At 43.4% G+C, this 20,837-nt stretch overlaps 1 protein-coding gene across 1 annotated transcript in view; it reads left to right on the top strand.

The window, feature by feature from the left end:
* The window catches only part of LOC123253649 (sodium/hydrogen exchanger 2-like), an 81,415-nt gene extending 60,876 nt beyond the window's left edge, over positions 1-20,539 (top strand). Inside the window, exons 8-13 of the mRNA XM_044682809.1 lie at positions 6,610-6,699; positions 11,547-11,617; positions 12,627-12,791; positions 14,176-14,213; positions 16,143-16,201; positions 20,390-20,539. Of these exons, the coding sequence (XP_044538744.1) occupies positions 6,610-6,699; positions 11,547-11,617; positions 12,627-12,791; positions 14,176-14,213; positions 16,143-16,201; positions 20,390-20,539 (573 nt within the window). The remainder of the gene's footprint in view (positions 1-6,609; positions 6,700-11,546; positions 11,618-12,626; positions 12,792-14,175; positions 14,214-16,142; positions 16,202-20,389) is intronic.
* The last annotated feature ends 298 nt before the right edge of the window (positions 20,540-20,837 follow it).

Consider the following 20,837-nt stretch of genomic DNA (forward strand, 5'->3'; position numbering starts at 1 on the left):
CTCCCCTCTATTTGGCCTCTAGGTTGAGCTGGCAGCAGCTGAAGGCGGGCGTGGGGGAAGTGAACCTCCCATGTCATTCCACCACCATCTAGTGGCTAAAATATTCCTAGGATTTGTTGTTTTCCCCAAGATATAAATTCTGTGGCAGGGAAGCCCCAAGCCAGTGGGTTCCCATAGGAAGGGTGATGTGTCTTGGCTGAGCAGATGCTGAGCTTGGAATAAGGAGGGCCTGGGTTCAAATTGCCTGATGCCCTGGGTTCAAGCATGGAAACTCAGAAACCTGCCAGCCGTGCAAGTCTGGGCAGACTCTTCTCCTCCTTGAACCTCAGGCCATTCTTTAGGACTTAGCGTCCCAGATTCCTTGGGGATGGAGGGAGTTCACATGTCTGACAGTATTACCGATCAAACCTCAGGCCCCATGTTTTCTATAGGATGATGCAATTGCCCTCCTGTTTGCCCTCTTGTCATTCTGACAAATGTACTGGATTCTTTTTCCCATTATACAGTGGGGTTAGAGAATACAGTCAGACAGCTAGGTGGGACGGTAGATAGAATGCCGGGTCTGAACTCAGGAAGACTCATTTTCTTGAATTCAAATCTGGGCTCAGACACTTACTAGCTCTGTGATTCCCGGTGAGTCATTTCACCCTGTTTGCCTCAATTTCCTCATCTGTGAAATGAGCTGGAGAAGGAAATGGCAAACCATTCTGGAACCTTTGCCAAGAAAACCCCAAACGATGTCATGAAGAGTCAGACGTCTTTGAAAATGACTGGACAACAACAAAACAGGGCCCATGGAACACAGTGAAGTTAACTGATCATTCAGGAATTATGACTCAGTTTCCCATCTAAAAATGACAAGGCCCCATTGGTACATTAGCACGATCCCTAGGTTTAGAGCCAGAAGACCTGGGTTCATATTTTGCCTTAATCCTGCCATTTAATACCTGTGTGACTTTGAGCAAGTTACTTTATCTCTCTGGGCCTCTGTTTCCTCATTTCCTCATGAGGGCTTTGAACAAAATGAACTGGGTGATTTTGGGGCTCTGCCAACTCAGCTTATGGCCCTGTAATACTCATACCCCTTACCTCAAAGGAATGCTATGGGAATCACAACTGGTCACTCCAGGGACTGTTCTCAGTTTCCCAATTTGTAAAAAGGAGGAATACTGATGCCTACAATTCATACCTCCCTGGGATAGAAGCCTCCTTGGGAAGCCCATGTGCTCACCGATTGAGTTGGACGTGAGTCAGAGTGAGCAGAATCGTCCCTTGTGGGCACAATGTTTCATGCCCTCTGCTGGACAAAGGGAAGTGACAAGTATGAAAACGAGGCTGAATTACCTGAGAATCTTCCGTATTCAGAAGCAATCTTTTGGATCCGTTCTGACAGATGAATCTGTTCAGTGAAGATTAGCTTTGTTCATGTTTTCCCTTGACAGTCACAGTTAACTATCAGTTGTTCCAACCATGAAAAGAGCATATAATAATTTTCCAAATGGCAAAATGAATTTCATAAGGTCCTTGAGTTATGTGATAATGAGATTAAGTTTACCTAGCCCATTCTCAAATCTAATCACCAAAAGTGTAAACAACTCCACTTAACTCACAAGTTGGGAGGTCTGTGACCCACGTGTGCTAGAGTGAATGACAATCAAAATTTACTTACTGCCTCCTGGGTAGTCCTAAGAAAAGCATCTATTGTGATTGGACATGTAAACTAAGAGGAAGGTACAGGAAGTGACGCAAAAGAAGCCCCTTTAAAAGAGAGTTCAGTGAGTTCAGTGGCTCTCTTCTTGCTCGTGTCTTGGACCTAGAGGAGTGCTGGACCTGGAACTCTGAGACCTTGGTGAGACTGTTCTTAAATCTTTCCCTTAGAACTACACATGGTCAGTGAAGAAGACTGACTACCTTAGCCTCCAGAGGAGCCCTTGATTGGGAGAAGCCCTAGTGCAGGGGTCGGCAACCTTTTTGGCCGTGAGAGCCATAAACGCCACATTTTTTAAAATGTCATTTCGTGAGAGCCGTACAGTGCTCACAGTGCTGCTCCTGTAACAGCGCCTGAAAAAAAAGGACTTTATGGCTCCTGCAGAAAGAGCCATATCTGGCCCTCAAAAGAGCCAGATGTGGCTCGAGAGCCATACGTTGCCGACCCCTGCCTTAGTGGCTAAACCCCTTGCTAATTGACTTTTGAGCTCTCTGGCAGATGAATACAAATCTAGTTCATTAAGTTAGATCTCTTACTCTACCCTCTTCTCATCTCTCTACTTCCACTCTCCTATATTTTGTAAATAAATTACTAAAATCATTTTAGGAATTGGTATTTATTCAGTGCCTTGGCAACCACACCTTTAAATATTAATATATCCAATCAACTACCCCCTTTTTCCCCTATTACGGTTAGGTATCTTTAGTAAGGTGGAACAAAAGCCCCCACCCCCTCACCGGCCTACAAGTTACCCAGAATCACCGGAGTACCGTGTGGCTATTTTGACTTGATGCTCTTGACTAATTCTTCAGCATTTTCGAATAATGACATAATTCCAAAGTGCAGTTGGGATTCTCTGGACCCTCAGAGTGCTTTGATGGCTGAATATATCCAGGGCTCCTTTTTTCGAAGCCTAGGAGCAGTGGGCAGCTCCTGCCTGTGGCTTTCTCCCTCCAGCCCTGATGCGAATGGAAGCACCTACCTCCTGTTCTTCCAGTGACAGTCCCTTCACAGGGGATGGGGCAGGGCCTGAGCTGAGATCTGTGAAGAGGACAGAGTGGGGTGGGCATGCTTACCATCACAGGAGCCTCAGTATCTCCCCATTCCAGTCCATCCTCCCTTCAGATACAAAAGTGAACTTCCTAAAGGACAGCTCTGACCATGTCACTCTTTTGCTCAATAAACTCCAGTGGCTCCCTATTCCCTCCAGGATCAATTGAAAATCCTCAGTTTGCCTGTTCAAGCCATTTATAGTCCATCCCCTTCCTGCCTTTCTAGCCTTCTACTTCACTCCTTCCCACTCCTTCTGTGATGCAAGTGTTCCTTGCACAGGATGTTTCATCTCTGTACTGCCCTTATCCTGGCTGTCCCCTGGAGTGGGATGCTCTCCTTCCTTGCCTCTCCTTCCTGGCTTCCTTCAAGACTCAGTGCCAAGCCTCCTTTCTTTCTGCAGGGCCTTTCCTGGGACCTTTCTTCCTTCTCCCTTGCCCCTTCCTTCATTTACCCTCTATATGCCTTGCTTGTCCAAGTTATCTACCCCATTAGACTTCAAGCTCCTTGTGAGCAGGGACTGTCTTTTTGAGTCTTTTGTATCCTTTGTGCTTGAAAAATGGTAGGCCTGCAGAGGAAGAGGAGAAAGAGGAGTCGGAGGAGGAGGAAGAAAAAGAGGAAGAGGAGCAGAGCTTCTTTGCCCATCAGCAACAATTTGGCATATTTCTTTCAATGCCTGAACTGTGGGCCTTTGAGCTCCATTCAAGTCAATTCAACAAACATTTATGCTGCCTACTCTTCCTACTATTAAAGACCTACTGTGTGTCAAGCACTGTGCTAGGTACTATACGAAGACTGTCCCTCATTACTGCAGTGTGCTCCCTTCTACCTTCCAGCTTCTGGATTAATCCCCAGATTTCTTCCAGGTTCTGCTCAGGGGCCGAGTCCTCCAAGAAACCTTCCAGAGTCATCAGATGTTGGGGTTCCAGCCCTTCCTCAAAGGTTAGGTCTCTGTGACATACTGTGCAGGATGCCTTCTCCAAGAGCCAGCATTCTGATGGAGACCCTGCTCTTCAAAGCACTGCTTTCCACGCTGGAATGGAAGTTCATGCTTTCCTGACCTGACGTCCCTGCTTTTTTCCACATTGTTATGAAGCAACCTGAGCTGCCACAACGTCTCGCAATATAATCTTTCGCAGATCATTGCCTCTTAGATGTTAAGCTGGAAGGAACCCAGGAGCCACGGCTTAAGGCTTTAATTTTGTAGATGAGACAAAGACAACTGAGCTCCAGAGAAGGGTCTTGGGGTCTTGCCCAAGGGGACCCAGCTAGCAAGTACATTGGTATGACAACTCATGAATCCAATGAAGTGGCCACATTATTTGAATCCATACTGCATATTTCCATTGGACTGGAACACATTCCTGTTCTTTATATAATTATAACTTTCCATAGTGAAAATGTGCATATTAGAGGTGAGATCTGAACCCAGATCCTCTGATCCCGTAGTTATTTCCCCTTCTCTTTGAGTCATCTTATTTCAATCAGTGGTGATGATTACTTGTTGGTGTTAATAATAATGCGAGCATCGTCATAGGGACATTGATTTACAGCTGAAAGAGACCTTGCTGGTCATCCAGCTCAGCCACCTTATTTTACAGCTGAGGAAACTGAGGCCAGCCAGCCAAAGTGACTAGGCCACAGGAAGTCAGAGGCAGAGCTGAGGTTGAAACCAGGTCCTCTGACTCTAACTTGGGCTCTTTTCCCACTATAACCCACAGTCTCCCCAGCCCATTGCCTAGCCCTGCTTTGGATGACTGCCACCTCATTAGCATTGCATAGGGACAGTCAGACTGATGTCCTTAAGAAGCTGGCTAATAAGAAAATCAGTTTAGAGACTTAACAGAGGAACTCACAGCTAGCCTTTCTACTTTACCACAAGAATATAGGAAAACATCCTTTATGTTTCCCTTCCTCTGTCTCTGTCTGTGTCTCTCTTTGACTGTCTCTCTGTCTTGGTCTGTTTGTCTCTCTCTCTCTGTCTCTCTTTGTCTCTCTGTCTGTCTCTCTTTGTCTCTCTCTGTTTTTGCCTCTCTTTGTCTCTCTCTCTCTGTCTCTCTTTGTCTCTGTTTCTTTGTCTCTCTGTGTCTCTGTCTCTGTCTGTCTCTCTGTGTCTCTGTTTCTGTCTGTGTCTCTGTCTGTCTGTCTGTCTGTCTGTCTGTCTCTCTCCCTCTCGGCTCCCCACCTTGAAGATTGCCTGCTTCAGCACATTCTAAGTCTTCTTCATCTGCAATAACTCTCTTCTCTGTTGTGAGGTGCTCTGATGTACGCACTCACTTTTAGGATTGGTCCATGGAGCTAAGACCAAGTGTCCGTGTGCAGGGATTTGGCTTGGGTCCGTGTGATTGTTAAAATAGCAAGTTCCTTTTTTTTGATTATCAGCTCCCTTTAGAGCTCTCCGTGTCTACACGGCGTCTGCAGGTGAGAGGCGGTGAGGAGTGAGGAGTGAGTTGAGAGAGTAGTTAGACATACCTGGGTTCAGATGGTGCATTTGACACCTACTGGCAGGAGGAGCCACTTGGCCTCTCTGGGTCGAAGGCAAGTCCCTAAGGCCACAGTTCCAGACAAGTTGCTAATCTATTTTGGTCAAAGTTGACCCTTCACTGAGAGTTCCCTTTAACCACAGGTCTGGGTTCTCCCTGCTTCCCTCCCCACAACAATGATGATATGGGATTCCTTCCATGGCAGAGTAGAAGCTAAGGCCAAAATGACCTGCCTGCTAAAGTCTTTGGTGGGATCTGAATTCGAGCAGAAGGCTCTTGATGTTCTGAGGCCCTCACTGCTTCTCTCCACTCTGTAAACTGTAGATGATCTTTACCAAGTTTTCATTCATTTTTCTGACTTCTAATTATTTTTTTAAACCCTCACCTTCCTTCTTAGAAACAATACTGGGTATCGGTTCCAAGGCAGAAGAAGGGCCAGGCAATGGGGGTGAAGTGACTTGCCCAGCATCACACAGCTAGAAAGTATCTGAGGCCAGATTTGAACCTAGGACCTCTCATCTCTCAGCCTGGCTCTCAATCCACTGAGCTACCCAGCTGCCCCCCTTCCCATCTACTATCATGCCATCATGTCCCCTTTGACTTGAGGGAGAGAAAACTGCAGCCTTTTTCCTTGATACTTAGTCATGCTCTCCCCCTTTCCCAAACACCATCCTTGTGGCATTTACAGTCATGTCTAGGGTTCTGTACAGGGTCCAGTTAAAACCTGAGCACGTGCACACACGCACACATGCGCGCGCACACACACACACACACACACACACACACACATGAGCTCTAGAAAGTACAAAGAGGTGTGGGATTCAAAATGGCAATGAATATGAAAGATGTTTTGCTTTTTGTATTGTCACCAATTTGACAATTTTGTATTAATTCCCTGATTAACTCAGTTCAATACAAGAAACATTTGGGTGTAGAGAAAATTATGGACAGTACTTGCCCTTAGGGACCTCTAAGAGTCTGTGCTGGGGGAAAACCATAGGGGCACAGTAAAGGAGAAAAATCTAGACAAAGCAGATGCTAAGTAATTTGCGGGAGGAGCTGCTGACAGTTGAGAAGAATCAGAAAGGCTTGGCAGCACTGGAGCTGAGCCTTGAATGGAAGATGGGATTCTATGAGGCACACAGGTGAGGAGAGTATAATGTAGGCATGGAATTCAGTCTGGGCAGAGACGTGGGCACAGAATGCTGGATCCTGGGAAAAGCCAGTGGACCAGTATGGTGGCTGCAGCTTGGAGGATATGAGTGTCCCTGCTAGAAGTAAGGCCTTGTGTGTGAATACAAAAGATAAAGACAAACAGTTCCTGCCCTTGCCAAGCTCACGTTTCACCGAAACGTTGTCATGTTGCAGGGGATGACCATTCGTCCTCTCGTCGACTTATTAGATGTGACCCGAGGAAGAGAAACTTCTCCAACAGTGAGTGAGCAGATTCATATCCGAGTAAGTGATTTTGGTAACTTTAGGTTTCTTTATGCTTGAGTGTGAAAACAGCTACAAACCGTGGGCTCCTTGAGGGGGTGTCTGTGGTCAAGGGTTCATTTGCATTCTGCAGACTTGGGGATTGCTTCCCCTTCAAAGCTGCATGCTGGGAATGAAGTTTGGTAGTCTTGACTCCTTTTTGATTTGAGCTTCAATATCATTTCCTATTTGGGCTGTAATATCATCCACTTAGAGGTGACCTGTCTAGCCCCTGCGTAATTGGAAAACTTTATTTAATGTGTTTAAGCTTTGGCAGAGCTGATATTTTGTACTATTAATAGTGTCGACAGAGTGAAAGGTTAAAGCAATAAGATGACAAAATATGCTGTCTGAGCGAGCTACTGCACAACAACAAAAGACTCTAGCATCAGATCCTGTGCTTCATGCCTGCTCTTGAACCCACGGAAGTGTCGGAGAATATTTGGGCTAGACAATATATCCACTTAACTTTACCTCCTCAAGGAAATTGGATTTGATATACTGACTTCTATGTGGGATAAGTTATCCATGATCCAATAAAGGGAATGAGTTCAAGACCTCCTTGGGTTGTTGAAACAGAGCTTGGGGGTTTAGAGGAGACCGCCGTCCCCCCCCCCCCCGGAAAAGTGTAAAGCTTGCCTTATATATGACTCTGTACTCAAATACTAAGAAGCCTCTGGGTTTCTCAGACTTCTTTTCAGACTTTCAGTAGCATTTCTCAGCACATGCGAGTGCTAAGATTCACCAGTATAACTAGTAATGTTGGGACAGTTGGTTACCTAGTGATGGCTAGAACCGATCAAATGGAAGACACGGGCATCTTCCACATAGAAGAAAGCCCCTCGTGTTCTGTTCTTTTGATCATGAAGATGCCCAGTTCAGATCTTCTCAAGGACAGCAACCGTGTCCCCTTTGTCTTCATATATCCAGCACGTAGCACAATATCTGCTGCACAGTAAGTGCTTGATGAAGTCTGTTTGATAAATTGACTGATTACTGATGATCCTATTGATTGTCCCGTGGTTCTGATCATATACCTAGATCTAGCCTCGGGCATCTTTATTCACGGGCACACGCAGAATCTAACATCAGCTGATTGACTGTATGCATGTCTCTATGTGACCCCTTATAATTCTGGCCATGATGTTGCAGTATGGCAGTCGTGAGGAACAGTATGGCATAATGGGCAGTGTGTGGCTTTTACCACTTGGTTTAAGTTCAGTCTCTGGCACTAATTGTACAACCCCAGGCAAATCGATGAATTTTTGGGCAGCCCAGGCAACTCTCTAAGGGTATACGTTATAAATGAGTTGCCAATCTGCATCTAGGGAGAAATCTTCCATCCCAGGAATTTCCTAGATTAGGGAAGTCACAGGCCCAGGTTACTTCTGCCTCCCAACCGCAAATTTTAAAAAATGGTAATTTTAGAAGCAACCATTATAACCCAAAGGAAAGAATTTACCTATAGAATCAAATCTAAACTTCTTCAGTTAGTGTTCGAGACCACCCAGACGGTTTCTAGGGGTGTGTGGTGTGTTTGGGGAAGATTAGCACCTCGGGTATGAGGGCTTGCTGAGCCCTTTTCTGGGCCGCTCACCCACCTTTGTTGTTCACGCGTCACCTAACTCTCATCTGTGACTTCGAGAAGCTGAAGCATGTGCAGACCATACCCTGATCAAACTGCCTTGCCAGATGGGCTAAACCAGGCCAAGCATACCCGACAGGTTTCAGACCCACTGGTCAATTAGGGGGATGTCTGTCCAAGTGTGCTAAGACTTCTCTTGGTAGAATGGGCAGAATGAGAATAATCTTGGTGCAACGGGACATGAAGGTGGCTGAAGTAGGCACTGTGAAGTGCTGAGAGCTTGGTCAGACATCAAAGATCTCAAGGTCATCCACTGCATCCTGGGCCATCACCAGTCATTTTGACTTTTCTCTTTCCACTGGACTTCACTGACTCTGGAAGAGAGTGAGCCTGATGACTGTGCAACTCTACCTCACTGAAATCCAACGTATGTGCAAGTCAAGGCAACACTCATTATTCATTATGTCATACCTGACTCCAACCTGGTAATATCATTGGTCTTCTTTGAAAACAAAAGTCAAACAACAACAACTCTATGCCCCCTTGCCAAACCAACATTTTGTCTCTTGACTCCTTCATATGATCCTTTGGCTCTAAGGTTCGTCTCTTTGCTGCTGCCCATCATAGCCTACTTATTCTCATTCTTTGCACTTTTGTTTATATAATTTCCTACGGGTAGAATATGTTAGAACCACAAATTTTAAACTGCAAAAGACACGAGAGGTCATCCAGCCCAATCCCCTCATTTTAGATCCAATGCTCAGTGAGGTTAGGCGAATCGCCCCAAGGTCACGTAGATAACAAGTAACAGAGGCACACGCACACACACGGGCATTTCTTGAGTGCAATCCTCATTTTGTACATGAGAAGGCTAATAAAGGATATTGAGAGGAGTATGCACACTCATAAAAGTCAGGAGACTCATCAAGGAGGGAGCACTTTGTATGAACCTGTGATTTCAGGTTCACATCGGTGTAATCACCGCCCAGAAAGGACATTGCTTCCACTTGTCCAGAATGGCCCCTTTCCGCCAACTTATCTCTTTAAAAAGTTGCTAGGGGTGCTGAGAGGTCAGCCAGGTCCTACAGCCAGCTGGTGTCAGAAGTGGGACCTTAATTCTGGTCTCTGTGACTCACAGGCCAGCCTTCTACTTGCTAGGCTACCTTGCCTTTATCATGAAGCTGCAGTGATGAAGGATGAAATAGTCTCTTCTCTTAGGTAGCTCACATTCGCTTGCTGGATTACAACATGTACACAGAAGAAGATAGCTAGTGTTACAGCTATCTGTATCGGGGGCTGAGGAGAAATACAAAGCATGGTAGGAAAATTTGAAGATGGAGAAAGAATGCTTTGGACTCTTGGGGCCAGAGAAGGCTCCCAAGATGAGATGGCGACTGAACTTATTCTTGAAGAAACATTGACATACTGGAAAGTAGAGATGAAATGCACAGTTAAATAGACAAGTAGATGGCATGCCATACTGGGGAACAACTAATAGTGCTCTTTGGCTGGACCATAAATTGTATGGGGAGTGGAAGAATGTATACATTGCTAAGGTTGGTAGGAGAAAGGCTGTAAAGGGCTTTACATGCCAGAGGAGTTTGTTTTTGACCTTAGAACCAATGTGGAACCATTGAAGATGAACTGCGGCCATTAATTCAGAACTGGATGAGACCTTAGTGATCATCTGGATCAAAGCTCTTTCTCCTTGCTTCTGTCATGGGCTCCTTGGTCAGTGTTTGGTAAAACCTAGGGAATGCTTCTCAAAATCATGTTTTTAAATGCTCAAAATGAAATGCAGATTACTAAGGAAGCCAGTTAGACTGAAATAAAGTTATCCAAATATTAATAAAAAAAACCCAAGTTCACAGATCCCAGGTTAAGAACCCCTGATGGTTCTGCCCCTCCTTCTAGAGAAGAGGATGAGAAAACTGAACCCAGAGGTGAAATGACTTGCCTCAAGCTGACTCGAGCCTTGGAAAGATATATTGGAGGCTGCAAAGAATAGACCTGAGAGGGAAGAGACTGGAGTCAGGGAGACTCATTAGGAGGCTATTACAATAGCCCAGGAGAGACATGATAGAAAATTGAACTAGGTCGATGACTGTATGAGTGAAGAAGAGGGGGCATGTGAGAGAGAGACTGGGAGATGTGGACTTGCTACTTGGCAGTGGTGTTGATGCATCAGGTGAAGGAGAGGGAAGAATCAATGAAGGCAGAAGAACCAAAAGAAGGCACTCATTATATGGTACTACATGGGAAGCAGTGTAGTACCACAGAAAGGGCATTGGATTTTGGTTTGGAAGACCTGACTTTGAATCCCTCCTCTGGTGCAACTCTTGTGTGACCCTGGACAAGTCACTGAACTTCTGTGGGCCTTGAGGTGCTCCTCTATAAAATAAAAGATTTGATGAAATTATCTCCAATGGCTATATGGTATCGCATCTTATATTGACCAGATTCTCTGTGGTACATTTGAGTTGGGGCACAGATGAGAATGGCACAGGACAAGAGGATATGGAAGAGTTACAATTTGTACTAGTGGAAGGAGTCCGCACACCAAGAAGCTCTGAGAGCTAAAGATAAGCTGCTAGAGTTTGTAGTACAGAACTGTGCCCCTGTTTTTGTTCTCTAGTTAGAAATATTTATGAGCTTCAATTCAGTTCTAAGCATCTAAAAAACAGGGGCCATATATGACCTTTACTTCCCAATCTGTAGTTAGAATGCTGGGCACAGTAGGTTCTCAGTCTGGGTTGAGTGGATGAATGAATGATTTGGTTTTATGATGCTGAGCAGGATGCCCGTTTATACTGAAAATGGGGGATCTCTAATGCTCATAGGAGGGCTATTACTGCCATCTTTATTTATGAGTACAGAGGCAGTTGCAATTGGTTGGGTACACAGTGGCTCCTTTTATGGCTCTGGCCTGACCATCCTTTCTGCTTTTTTCCTCATTTGCAGATAGTTAGTGACTCCTCGGATCGCTATTGCCCTTGGCGGCTAGGTTGCCACCCTCCCTTCACATCTACACATTTCCTTTAATGGGATAGGGCTTAGCACCAGGGAAGAGATGGTTGTGAGACTGTAATGTGTGTAGGGTCTATCACTAGCTCTACAAGTGTCTATTACGATGATGATGGTGGGAATGATATGAAGAATTACGCTCTTATATGCTTCTGAAACAATCTTTTTCCCCTGGTTGTTAGGTTCTCTGTGTACAGACAGCCTCTTTCTTCCTTTTCAGTTCTTGGATCACTTGCTGGCTGGCATTGAAGACATATCTGGACACTGGGGACAATATTACTGGAAAGACAAGTAAGGAGTTGCCAGAAATACAATTATGAACATGTGTAGAAAGGGGAAAAAAGTTGAACCCTACGACTGTTTGGTTCCATCTGGGTGGACTGAGCTTCGTCTTTCTCCTATATTGTGAAGGCGATAAACAATCTCAAACAAAGATGGTGAGCTTTTTTTTTTGCCTTATCCCAGGAGATATGACAGTTACCAGATAGGGTCACCAAACCCCGACAAACTGCCATACAAACTCTCAAGTAAGGCCTTTCTCCTGGGAATGTGGTGGGCAGCCTCAGGGAGAGGTATTGTACCTCCTACAGGGGGCTTTCTTTCAACCCTTTTCCAAACCACTTTCCCCTGGATTCCAAACCCTACTAGAGTGTCTTCATTTTGGGTCTACTCTAGATAACCTGGTGGTCTGGTGCAATGTGTGCTGCTTCTGAGACAAGATGGCCTAGCCAGTAGGAGGGTGTTGGTGATGTGCCTCATTGGAGGAACTACTTCTGATCTATTTCTTCCTGACTTTGCATGGGCAGCAGAGCTGGCAGCAAGAAGAGGGACTGAGAAGTCTTTGAATCTTTTAAGATTTATGACTCGTTTGGCCTGAAGATGTAAACTATCAGAAGACGTCGTAGATACTGGTATCTACGCCAAATCCAGTGACAGAATTGGCCCATTTATTTTCTCTATTCTGTTTCCATATTGAAGCAATGGGCAGAAAGGATTCTTTTATTAAGGCTGAAGTTATGAGCACTTGACATTTTTCAAATCCAATGGCTTTCTGAGGTTATGTCCCCTACCTCACCACCCCCTTTTGTGGCCTAATCTGAAATGCAAAGGATCTTTAGGGTACATTCAGTTCTTGGGTTTGGGGATTATCTCTTGGGTTTATTGGCAAGACAAAGTAGCTCACCTCTCACCCCTAGTCGTTAAGGAAGAGGCCTTCCACTTCCACAGTATCAACAGCAGGGTTTTTTCCCCGACAACAGTGACCAGTGAATTCTTTGCATTTTTTTTGCTTCCTGAGCAGATTGGAATATTTCAATAGCCAATACCTGCAGAAGATTTTGCTGCGGGATTATGACCAACCCAAATCCAGCATTGTACTCCTTTATGAAAAGCTAGAGAGGAAACATGCCATTGAATTGGTAGAAGCTGGCCAACTGGTCCATCCTCCAGCCAGTGCACCTCAGAGGTAAGTCTTTTAAAAAACCCATGATGTTCTCTTGCAGGCATCACCTGAAAAGGCTACCTTTCTGACTTAGGAAACTATAAATAGTCATAGCCACTAAAAGAAAGGTTAGAAAGTTTTCCCTTGGGTGCTGTTTTTCTCTCTCTCCATCCCCTGGGACCTTCACAGTTCACTTGTTGAACATGGGTGGCCCAGCCCATCTGAAAGGCTATGTGGTTTTTAGCTATGCGGAGAAGCCCCTGGAAGAATCTTTTAAAAATCCACCTTCCAGGAAGAACTCTTTCAGTGTTTAAATTTACTTTTTAAAACTACAGTAAAAATGAATTTACCTTTTGCTTCTATTGAATGAGGCATGAATAGAGCTTTATGTTTTTTTAGGAGGGGTTGAGGGGGAGACAGAAATAATGAAGAGACCAATCTTTTATTGCTCTTCTTTCCTGGATGGCTGTTAATAGAGAGAACATTTTAAAAGGGAAAATAGTCAGGGAGAGAGAAGAAAAAGAAAATAATTCTTCTACCAAACAATTTATATTAAATATATATCAAAATGAAAGTGTGGTACTTCTCTGAGTGCCGTGAGCTTTTTTCCTCTTGGTAAAACTTTCAAGGAATTTTGGTCAATGTTCGAGAGTCATTTGGGGCTTACAGTTAGCCTATTATGCTCCACTGAAGTCTTCCTACAAAGTCCCATCATAGCCCAGAAATGATCCAGATCTCTGAAAGATTATACCAAACACAACCAATGCAATGTCCTACCAAGCTGGAAGAGCTGTGAATACAGATTCTGGCTAAGTGCAGAAAGGTTCATCATAAGGTTGGCCTCAGTCTGCATATTGCTGGGATGAGTGTGTCTACACCGATACACTTTTGGATCCTGGCTGTATTAGTCCATCAGACACCAGTGATGGCTGGACCTATCCCATTCATTTACCAAGTCAGTGCCTGGTGTGTCTATAGGGCCTCTCACAAATGAGCACAGGCAATATGCACTTTGAGCTTTGAGGAGGTCTTCTTAAAGTGGTGGATGTGGTTGTCTAGTCAGTGACTAGCTTGATTTTCACTAAGGTTGAAAATCCAAATGACCCAGGTCCAAGATCAAAGCACAAGTAGCAGGCTCCAAGTTCTAGAAGACTTATCCATGGAATGTTACTCTAAAAAAATGACTGTGATGCTGGCTTGACTGGTGGTGGCTTAGGAGATTACCTAAACAGACGGCTTAGTTATCCTGACCAAGCTTTGATCGGAGAGCCTTAAGGGAGGAATGGGTCCAGATATAAAGGAACCAGAGAAGTTCTGGGGAAGAGTGATTATAACAGTGATTAAAGGGATGAATAAGATGTTCTTCAAGGGAAAGTTAAGGGAAGTAATATTGTTTACCCTGTAGAAGAAAAGAGAAATTTAAGGCCATTTACCAGTTGTCTTCAAGTTTATGGGAAGGATCTTTAAATTCATCAGTGTGGGCAAATTCTCTTCTACTATATACATAGTTTCCAACCCATCCATGACTTGGGAGGCCTGTCCTACACAATGGTTTGAGACCCACTAAGCTAACTGACTTGCCCGAGGTTACATAGCCAGCAAATACCAGAGATGGGATTGGAATTCGCTTCTACTTCTCAACTCCAAATTCAGTATCCTGCCTCTGACTCCATGCTGCCTCTGCACCTTCAAGGACAGTTACGAGCAGAAAATGAAGCAGTTATTTTTCCTCTTCAAAGAGGACCACAATAAGGAAATAAGGTTAAATTGAAATAAGAACATACAGTTATCTATAAAGAGAGTTTTTCAGTTCAGTGTTGAAACAGGTTATTAAGGGAAAGTGGAGAAGTTTTAGGTTAGGCCAGCCCTATATAGGATTCAGCTCCCTAGATGGCTCCTTCCCTTGCCTTTATAAAAGGGGCTGGCTGGACCAGATGGCCTTCTAAGGACCTTGCCAACTCATTTCCTAGTCTTTGTGAATTCAGGGTGGGGTGAGCTAGTTGTAATGAGACAGAGGTGGGTATGCAGTGAAGGGATATGATTCCTTGGGCAGGTTATTTGGAGTACCAAGAGACCTAGGATGTCGACCATTTTGATTTGCTCAAGATAGAGCTAGATTGCTCTTGCAGAACGGAGGACCAAGTAATAATCCGAGGATGCGTACAGATATAGATATTTAATCTTGGTAATTCAGGATCTAACTAGGAAGTAGTTTTATTTGAAATTCATGGACCAACTGTTTCCATTGCCTGAAATAACCAAGATGACAGCTTAAGCCTCCATTTTGCATTAGCTGCAATAAACCTGGCAGTAGGATTAGGCCCAGAGACATTCTGAACCCATCAGAATGAGTGTATTTTCACTGAATTTTCTAGCTTGAAGAATTCGAACTGGAGAAATAACCACTAAAGTCAGGAAGACCATAAACATTTACTATCAGATAGAAGCTGGTTAACAATCTAGGAAAACTCCCACAGACCATTCAAAATGCCTATGAATAATGCTTTCTACCCAGCTTTCATGCCTTTTCTCAGTGCCTTAATTAACTTCGTTTCTCATTGTCCCCATGTGATTGCCAAGAAGTCACTTTGAAAAAGTTTGCAATTCTCCAATACAGTTGGCCTATGGGAAGCCATTTTTGGGACTTTTTGAGAGGATTTCAGCACTCTGCCCTCCCAACTTTCCAACCCCTCTTCTGTTCAGTAGTAGGAATACTGAAGTTCTTAGCCCTCAGCACTAAACTTGTCCTTTGCAACATTTACATTAATATATTAATATATATTATATAACATATAATATATTATATTAATAATATATAAATTATATTAATGTATATTAATGCTTGGGCTAACACTCATTGAGGCCCTCCAAAAATCATTCAAGAACGCTGTTTTTCTTTTTAAAGTGAAGTGCTGAGGGCATCTGGGTGGCTCAGTGGATTGAGAGCCAGGCCCAGAAATGGGAGGTCCTGGGTTGAAATCTGGCCTCAGACACTTCCTAGCTGTGTGACCCTGGGCAAGTCACTTCACCCCCATTGCCTAGCCCTTACTACTCTTCTGCCTTAGAGCCAATATCTAGTATTGATTCTAAGATGGAAGGTAAGGGGTTTTAATTAAAAAAAAATAATGTGAAGCACTGACCTTCCACCCACAGCCTCCTTAGGCATGGCTTAGCCTGGGACTTTTGTTTACCTTTTTGTCTTCCAATGTCTCCACAGCTTGGGTATGTGTGTTGTTTTCATGCCTTCAGCTTGTCTGAGCATGGTGCTTTGGTGCCTTTTTGTATTTGATTCCTATAAACAACCCAGTCATTTTCCTTGCAGCCACAGTCATGAAGCAGCCACAGCAGCCTTGGCCCTAGCTCCTCTCGATCAAGATGCCATGGATAATATCCAGCAGATATTGGCTACCAACCTATATAGAATCAGGAGAGGGGTAAGGATTTTTTGGTCCAAGTAACGTTCTAGTACAGCATTGGTGAAGGTTTTCAAGTTCACATGCCCAAATTGCAACTTTAAGCTGCCTATGAGCCCCTCAAATTACTCCAAAGAGTGGAGTGAGGAAGTGCTCACTTTGGGTGGCTGGACAGAGGGGCGGGGCATGTGAAAATTGTCCTCAGGTGCTAGAAAGAGGAATTGGAAAATGAGGGGGTGTCTGTCGATTGGGGAATGGCTGAACAAATTGTGGCATATGATGATGATGGAATACTATTGTGCTATAAGGAATGATGAACTGCTTGATTTCTATAAGAACTGGAAAGACCTCCATGAACTGATGTGGAGTGAAATAAACAGAACCAGGAGAACATTATATACAGTAACTGAAATATTGTGGGACAATCAAATGTGATAGACTTTATTACTAATAGCAATGCAATGATCCAGGACAATCCAGAGGGACTTGTAAGAAAGAATGCTATTCACATTGAGAGAAAGAACTGGGGGAGTAGAAACACAGAAGAAAAACGTGATTTAATACTTATTTATATGGGTATAGGATTTGGGGTTTTGGTTTTAAAGGACTACTTTATTACAAAAATGAGTAATATGGAAATAGGTTTTGAATGATGATACATGTATAACCCAGTGGAATTGCTTGTCAGCTCCGGAAGGCAGGAAGGAAGAGGGGAGGGAGACAACATGAATCATGTAACCATGGAAAAATATAAAAAAATAAAAATTATATCAAAAAGAATGTCAATAAGAGATGAAATCATGATAATTCTGCCCATTTATGTGTAATTTAACTTCCTTACTAAATTGGAATCATTTAACATTTGTTATCCTCCTAATTCTTCACCTGCAAGATATTATTCCGTATGTTGGAGTATGGACTATGGTGTATTGTGGTAGAAAGGGCACTGGACTTGAAGGGAGGAAAGAAGAGAGAGTTCGAAGTTTCTCTGGACTTCATTCTTCCCGTGTGTAACATGGGGATGCTTGCCCAACGTTATTGTGAGGGAAGGGGCTTTCTAGAGAAATGGGAGTCATTATCATTAATGATTAGTTTGTATAATTATAATGTGTAAGGACTGTGAAATAACTTTTTACTGTACTCTACAATCGTCAGAACCTTAGGAAAATATTGTGCCTAATCATGGGCCAAACTTCATGAAAAGGGGTACAGAAATTGGGAGAGGGACAGAGAGGACAGAGACATACCCACACATAAAGACACAGAGATCTTTAAAGACCTAGAAGAAAGGACTAGGGGAAACTAAAGGAACTGGGGTTGTTTAGTTGAAAGAAGACAAAGAGGAAGTGGATGACTTTTCAGGTTTGTAAAGGATTTGTGAAGAGAATTGCCAAGCAGTCATTTTCTTTGACTCTGGAAGCCTCATCTAGATCCACCAGGATGCAGTTTTGTTTGGATATAAGGAAGACTTTCTTAAAGAGAACTTGGGAATGAGTGATCCTGTGAGGGGGGCTATAGACCCTTTATTATTTTTTAAAAATTAATTAATTAATTAATTGAAAAAATTTTATTTAGAAAAAATTTATTTATTTTTCCATGGTTACATGATTCATGATCCCCCTCGCTGCCCTCTACTACCCCCTCCCAAAGTTCCACTGGGTTATCCATGTATCATTGTTCAAAACCTATTTCTATGTTATTCATATCTGCAGTAGAGTGATCCTTTAACATCAAAACCTTAATCACAACCCTATCGCACTATAGGATTGAGCATATATTTTTTCTAATGCATTTCTGCCCCCACAGTTCTTCCTCTTAACGTGGCTAGTTTTCTTTCCCATAAATCCCTCAGCCTTGCTCTGGATCATTGCATTGCTGTTAATAGAGAAGTTTGTTATGTTCAATTGTACCACTGTGTATCAGTCTCTGTGTACAATGTTCTCCTGGTTCTGCTCCTTTCATTCTGCATCAGTTCCTGGAGGTTGTTCCAGTTCACATGGAATTCCTCCATTAGAAGCTTTATTCTTAACGATTCTTTTTTTATACCCTTATCTTCCAACTTAGAATCAATACAGTATGTTGGTTCCAAGGCAGAAGTGCAGTAAGGACTAAAATGACTTGCCCAGGGCCACCCAGCTAGAAAGTATCTGAGATTTATACTTAGCACCTCCTGTCTCTAGGCCTGGCTCTCTGTTCACTGAGCCACCCAGTTGTCCCTCTAAAAGATTCCTAAAGAAGATATATCATAGATAACGTATCTATTAACCATTTGCTATGTGGCAGACCTGTAAGATGTGAGAAGTAGGAAGAGAAGACTTCTATCAGTTCAAAGGCAGGATCTAGGGTCCTGTAGTGAACCTCATAGATCTCTTCCAGCCCTCATATTTCTCTCTGTGCTAACTATCATATGACCAACTGTTTAGGGCAGTGCTGGTTCAAATGGACTTGTGAGCCTTTACACCTCAGAAATCAGCAAATGCTACAAGCAAATGCTTGATTTTTCTTGTTTCGTTGTTTGTCTAGACTTAAGAAAGTAATGGAGAGAATGTTAATAATGTAGATTAAACCTAAAAGTGTTTCATGCATACTATTTTCCCTAAGAGCCGGTTGTTAAATGTTTACCAACCAACATGTGTTTCCTCAGCTTCCAGAGTAGAACTTAGAGCCATAGAAAAGTAGAGGAGAGAGGCCCTGGCACCAGCTATTCAGGGCTGTCAAAGGGCAGAATACTACTGACCCTAGGGAGCAGCATGCAGTAGATTGCCTGTCATGCCTACCTGTGTTCTTAGTCATGAGGGAGCACCTTACTCTCTTCTGTGATACTTTTGTGGCAAACTCAGGAGAGAGTCCCAAAGCTCATTTTAGATGGTGATTGATTCTTGCCATTTAGGCCAGAAGTAGTATGTCTGGAAGGCCATTGAGAGAGGCAACTGGAAAAAGATCTCATAGAGATTTAATTCTTTTAAAAGACACAGTTTTAGGGGTAGCTAAGTGGCTCAGTAGATTGAGAGTCAGGCCTAGAGACTGGAGGTCCTGGGTTCAAATCTGACCTTACACACTTCCTAGCTGTGTGACCCTGGGAAAGTCACTAAACTCCAGTTGCCTAGCCCTTACTGCTCTTCTGCCTTAGAAGTGATACTTAGTATTGATTATAATATAGAAGATATTAAGGGTTCAAAAAAAGGTACCAGTCTTTTTTCTGGCCTTGATATTCTTATAATAACTTATTTTTGTGAGAGAATAATAAATATGATTGAAAATGTTTTCTAAGTTTAAGGATGAGGGACGGGTAAAAATAGGCTAAACTATTTTTGGTTGAGTTTCCCTGCAAAGTACATGTAATCTAAAGAAATTAAGGATTTAAGCCAATTTGAATCATGTGCATACAGCACCTTGAATTACTTTCTCAACATTCATTTCATTATGCCCCTTCATTCAGTCGACTTGATGTCATATGTAGGAATATAGTTAGGGATAGTCTGATTTCTAGGGTTAGTCGAAAGAAGGGAATTTTGAGAGAAGCCCTGGGAAAGGATTCTGGGAAGAAAGGAATTGTGGATCTACAACTGAAAGTAACTGAACTTCACTTCCTTCTTGGATTTTGCCCAAGCTGGAGGAAGGGTTTGTCATTCTGCCTACAATTCCCATCAAGCTGAAGGAGGGTTTTTCCTCTGAGAGATTCTCCCTGGAGGGTCGGGATTTCGTGGAGAAGTTCTTGGCATCCAGGTAGAGCATTTACTTGGAGAGAAACAATTTCCCTGAGTCCAGGTTTCATCTGCCAGTGGTCCAGCTGCCAGAATTCCTATTGGTTAAGGTAATCCAAAGTTTTCCATCTATAACTTTGGTTACTTAAAACAGCAGCCAAACCCAGGTTTCCCCTTTTATTTCTTATTAATTATTGCTAGTAAGTTTAGATTAAGTCAGATAGCATGGGGGTGGGAGGAGTTTCTTAGATAACATAGGGAGAATTAAGCAGGGCCCACAGAAGAAAATGAAGGCTCTCCTTCAGCAGGAGACTTAGAAGTTGGGTGAAGTTAGTTTTGATAGTGCTAGGTCCTACCTGCCAGTTTCTTTCTTCCCTTTTGAAAAATAAACTTTATTTTCATAAGCCATAGGTTTTTGTGGTCCTGAGAAGTTCCTAGGTGGGTTGTAACATCTAACATCCCTCTAGGACTCTTCTACAATACACATGGCATGCTGTGTTTTCAGGCTCCTGCATATAACAGACATACCCTTCCAGGGGAAACAGGGGATGCCGAAGAAGCCAAGGAGATTCTCATCCGCAGACACAAGAACCTGCACCTTAACCTTTCCAGAAGTGATTGGGAACAAGCTGTCATGGAGGTAGGAGTCTTCTGAAAGACACCAGATGCCTTGATTCCCTCACCTGCATCTTTTAGGGTGAGCATGGCCATCTGCAATCAGAGCTGTGATTCCAAAGATGTGGCTACTCACTCAACTAATGAATGTACCAGTGCCAATGGGGGACTTTCCTCCATGTGCCTTTCCTGAAAATTTGCATTGAGGGACTATTTTCTGGGTCAATGGTTATTTCACAGATACATCACTCAGGTCGGCCATCTGTTGGCCCTGACTCGTGATACATGTTGGGCCCACCTCCCTTTCTGAGGATGCACTTTTCTTTTTCTTGCACAAT

This window comes from Gracilinanus agilis, chromosome X, assembly GCF_016433145.1.
Source record: "Gracilinanus agilis isolate LMUSP501 chromosome X, AgileGrace, whole genome shotgun sequence".
NCBI lineage: Eukaryota > Metazoa > Chordata > Mammalia > Didelphimorphia > Didelphidae > Gracilinanus > Gracilinanus agilis.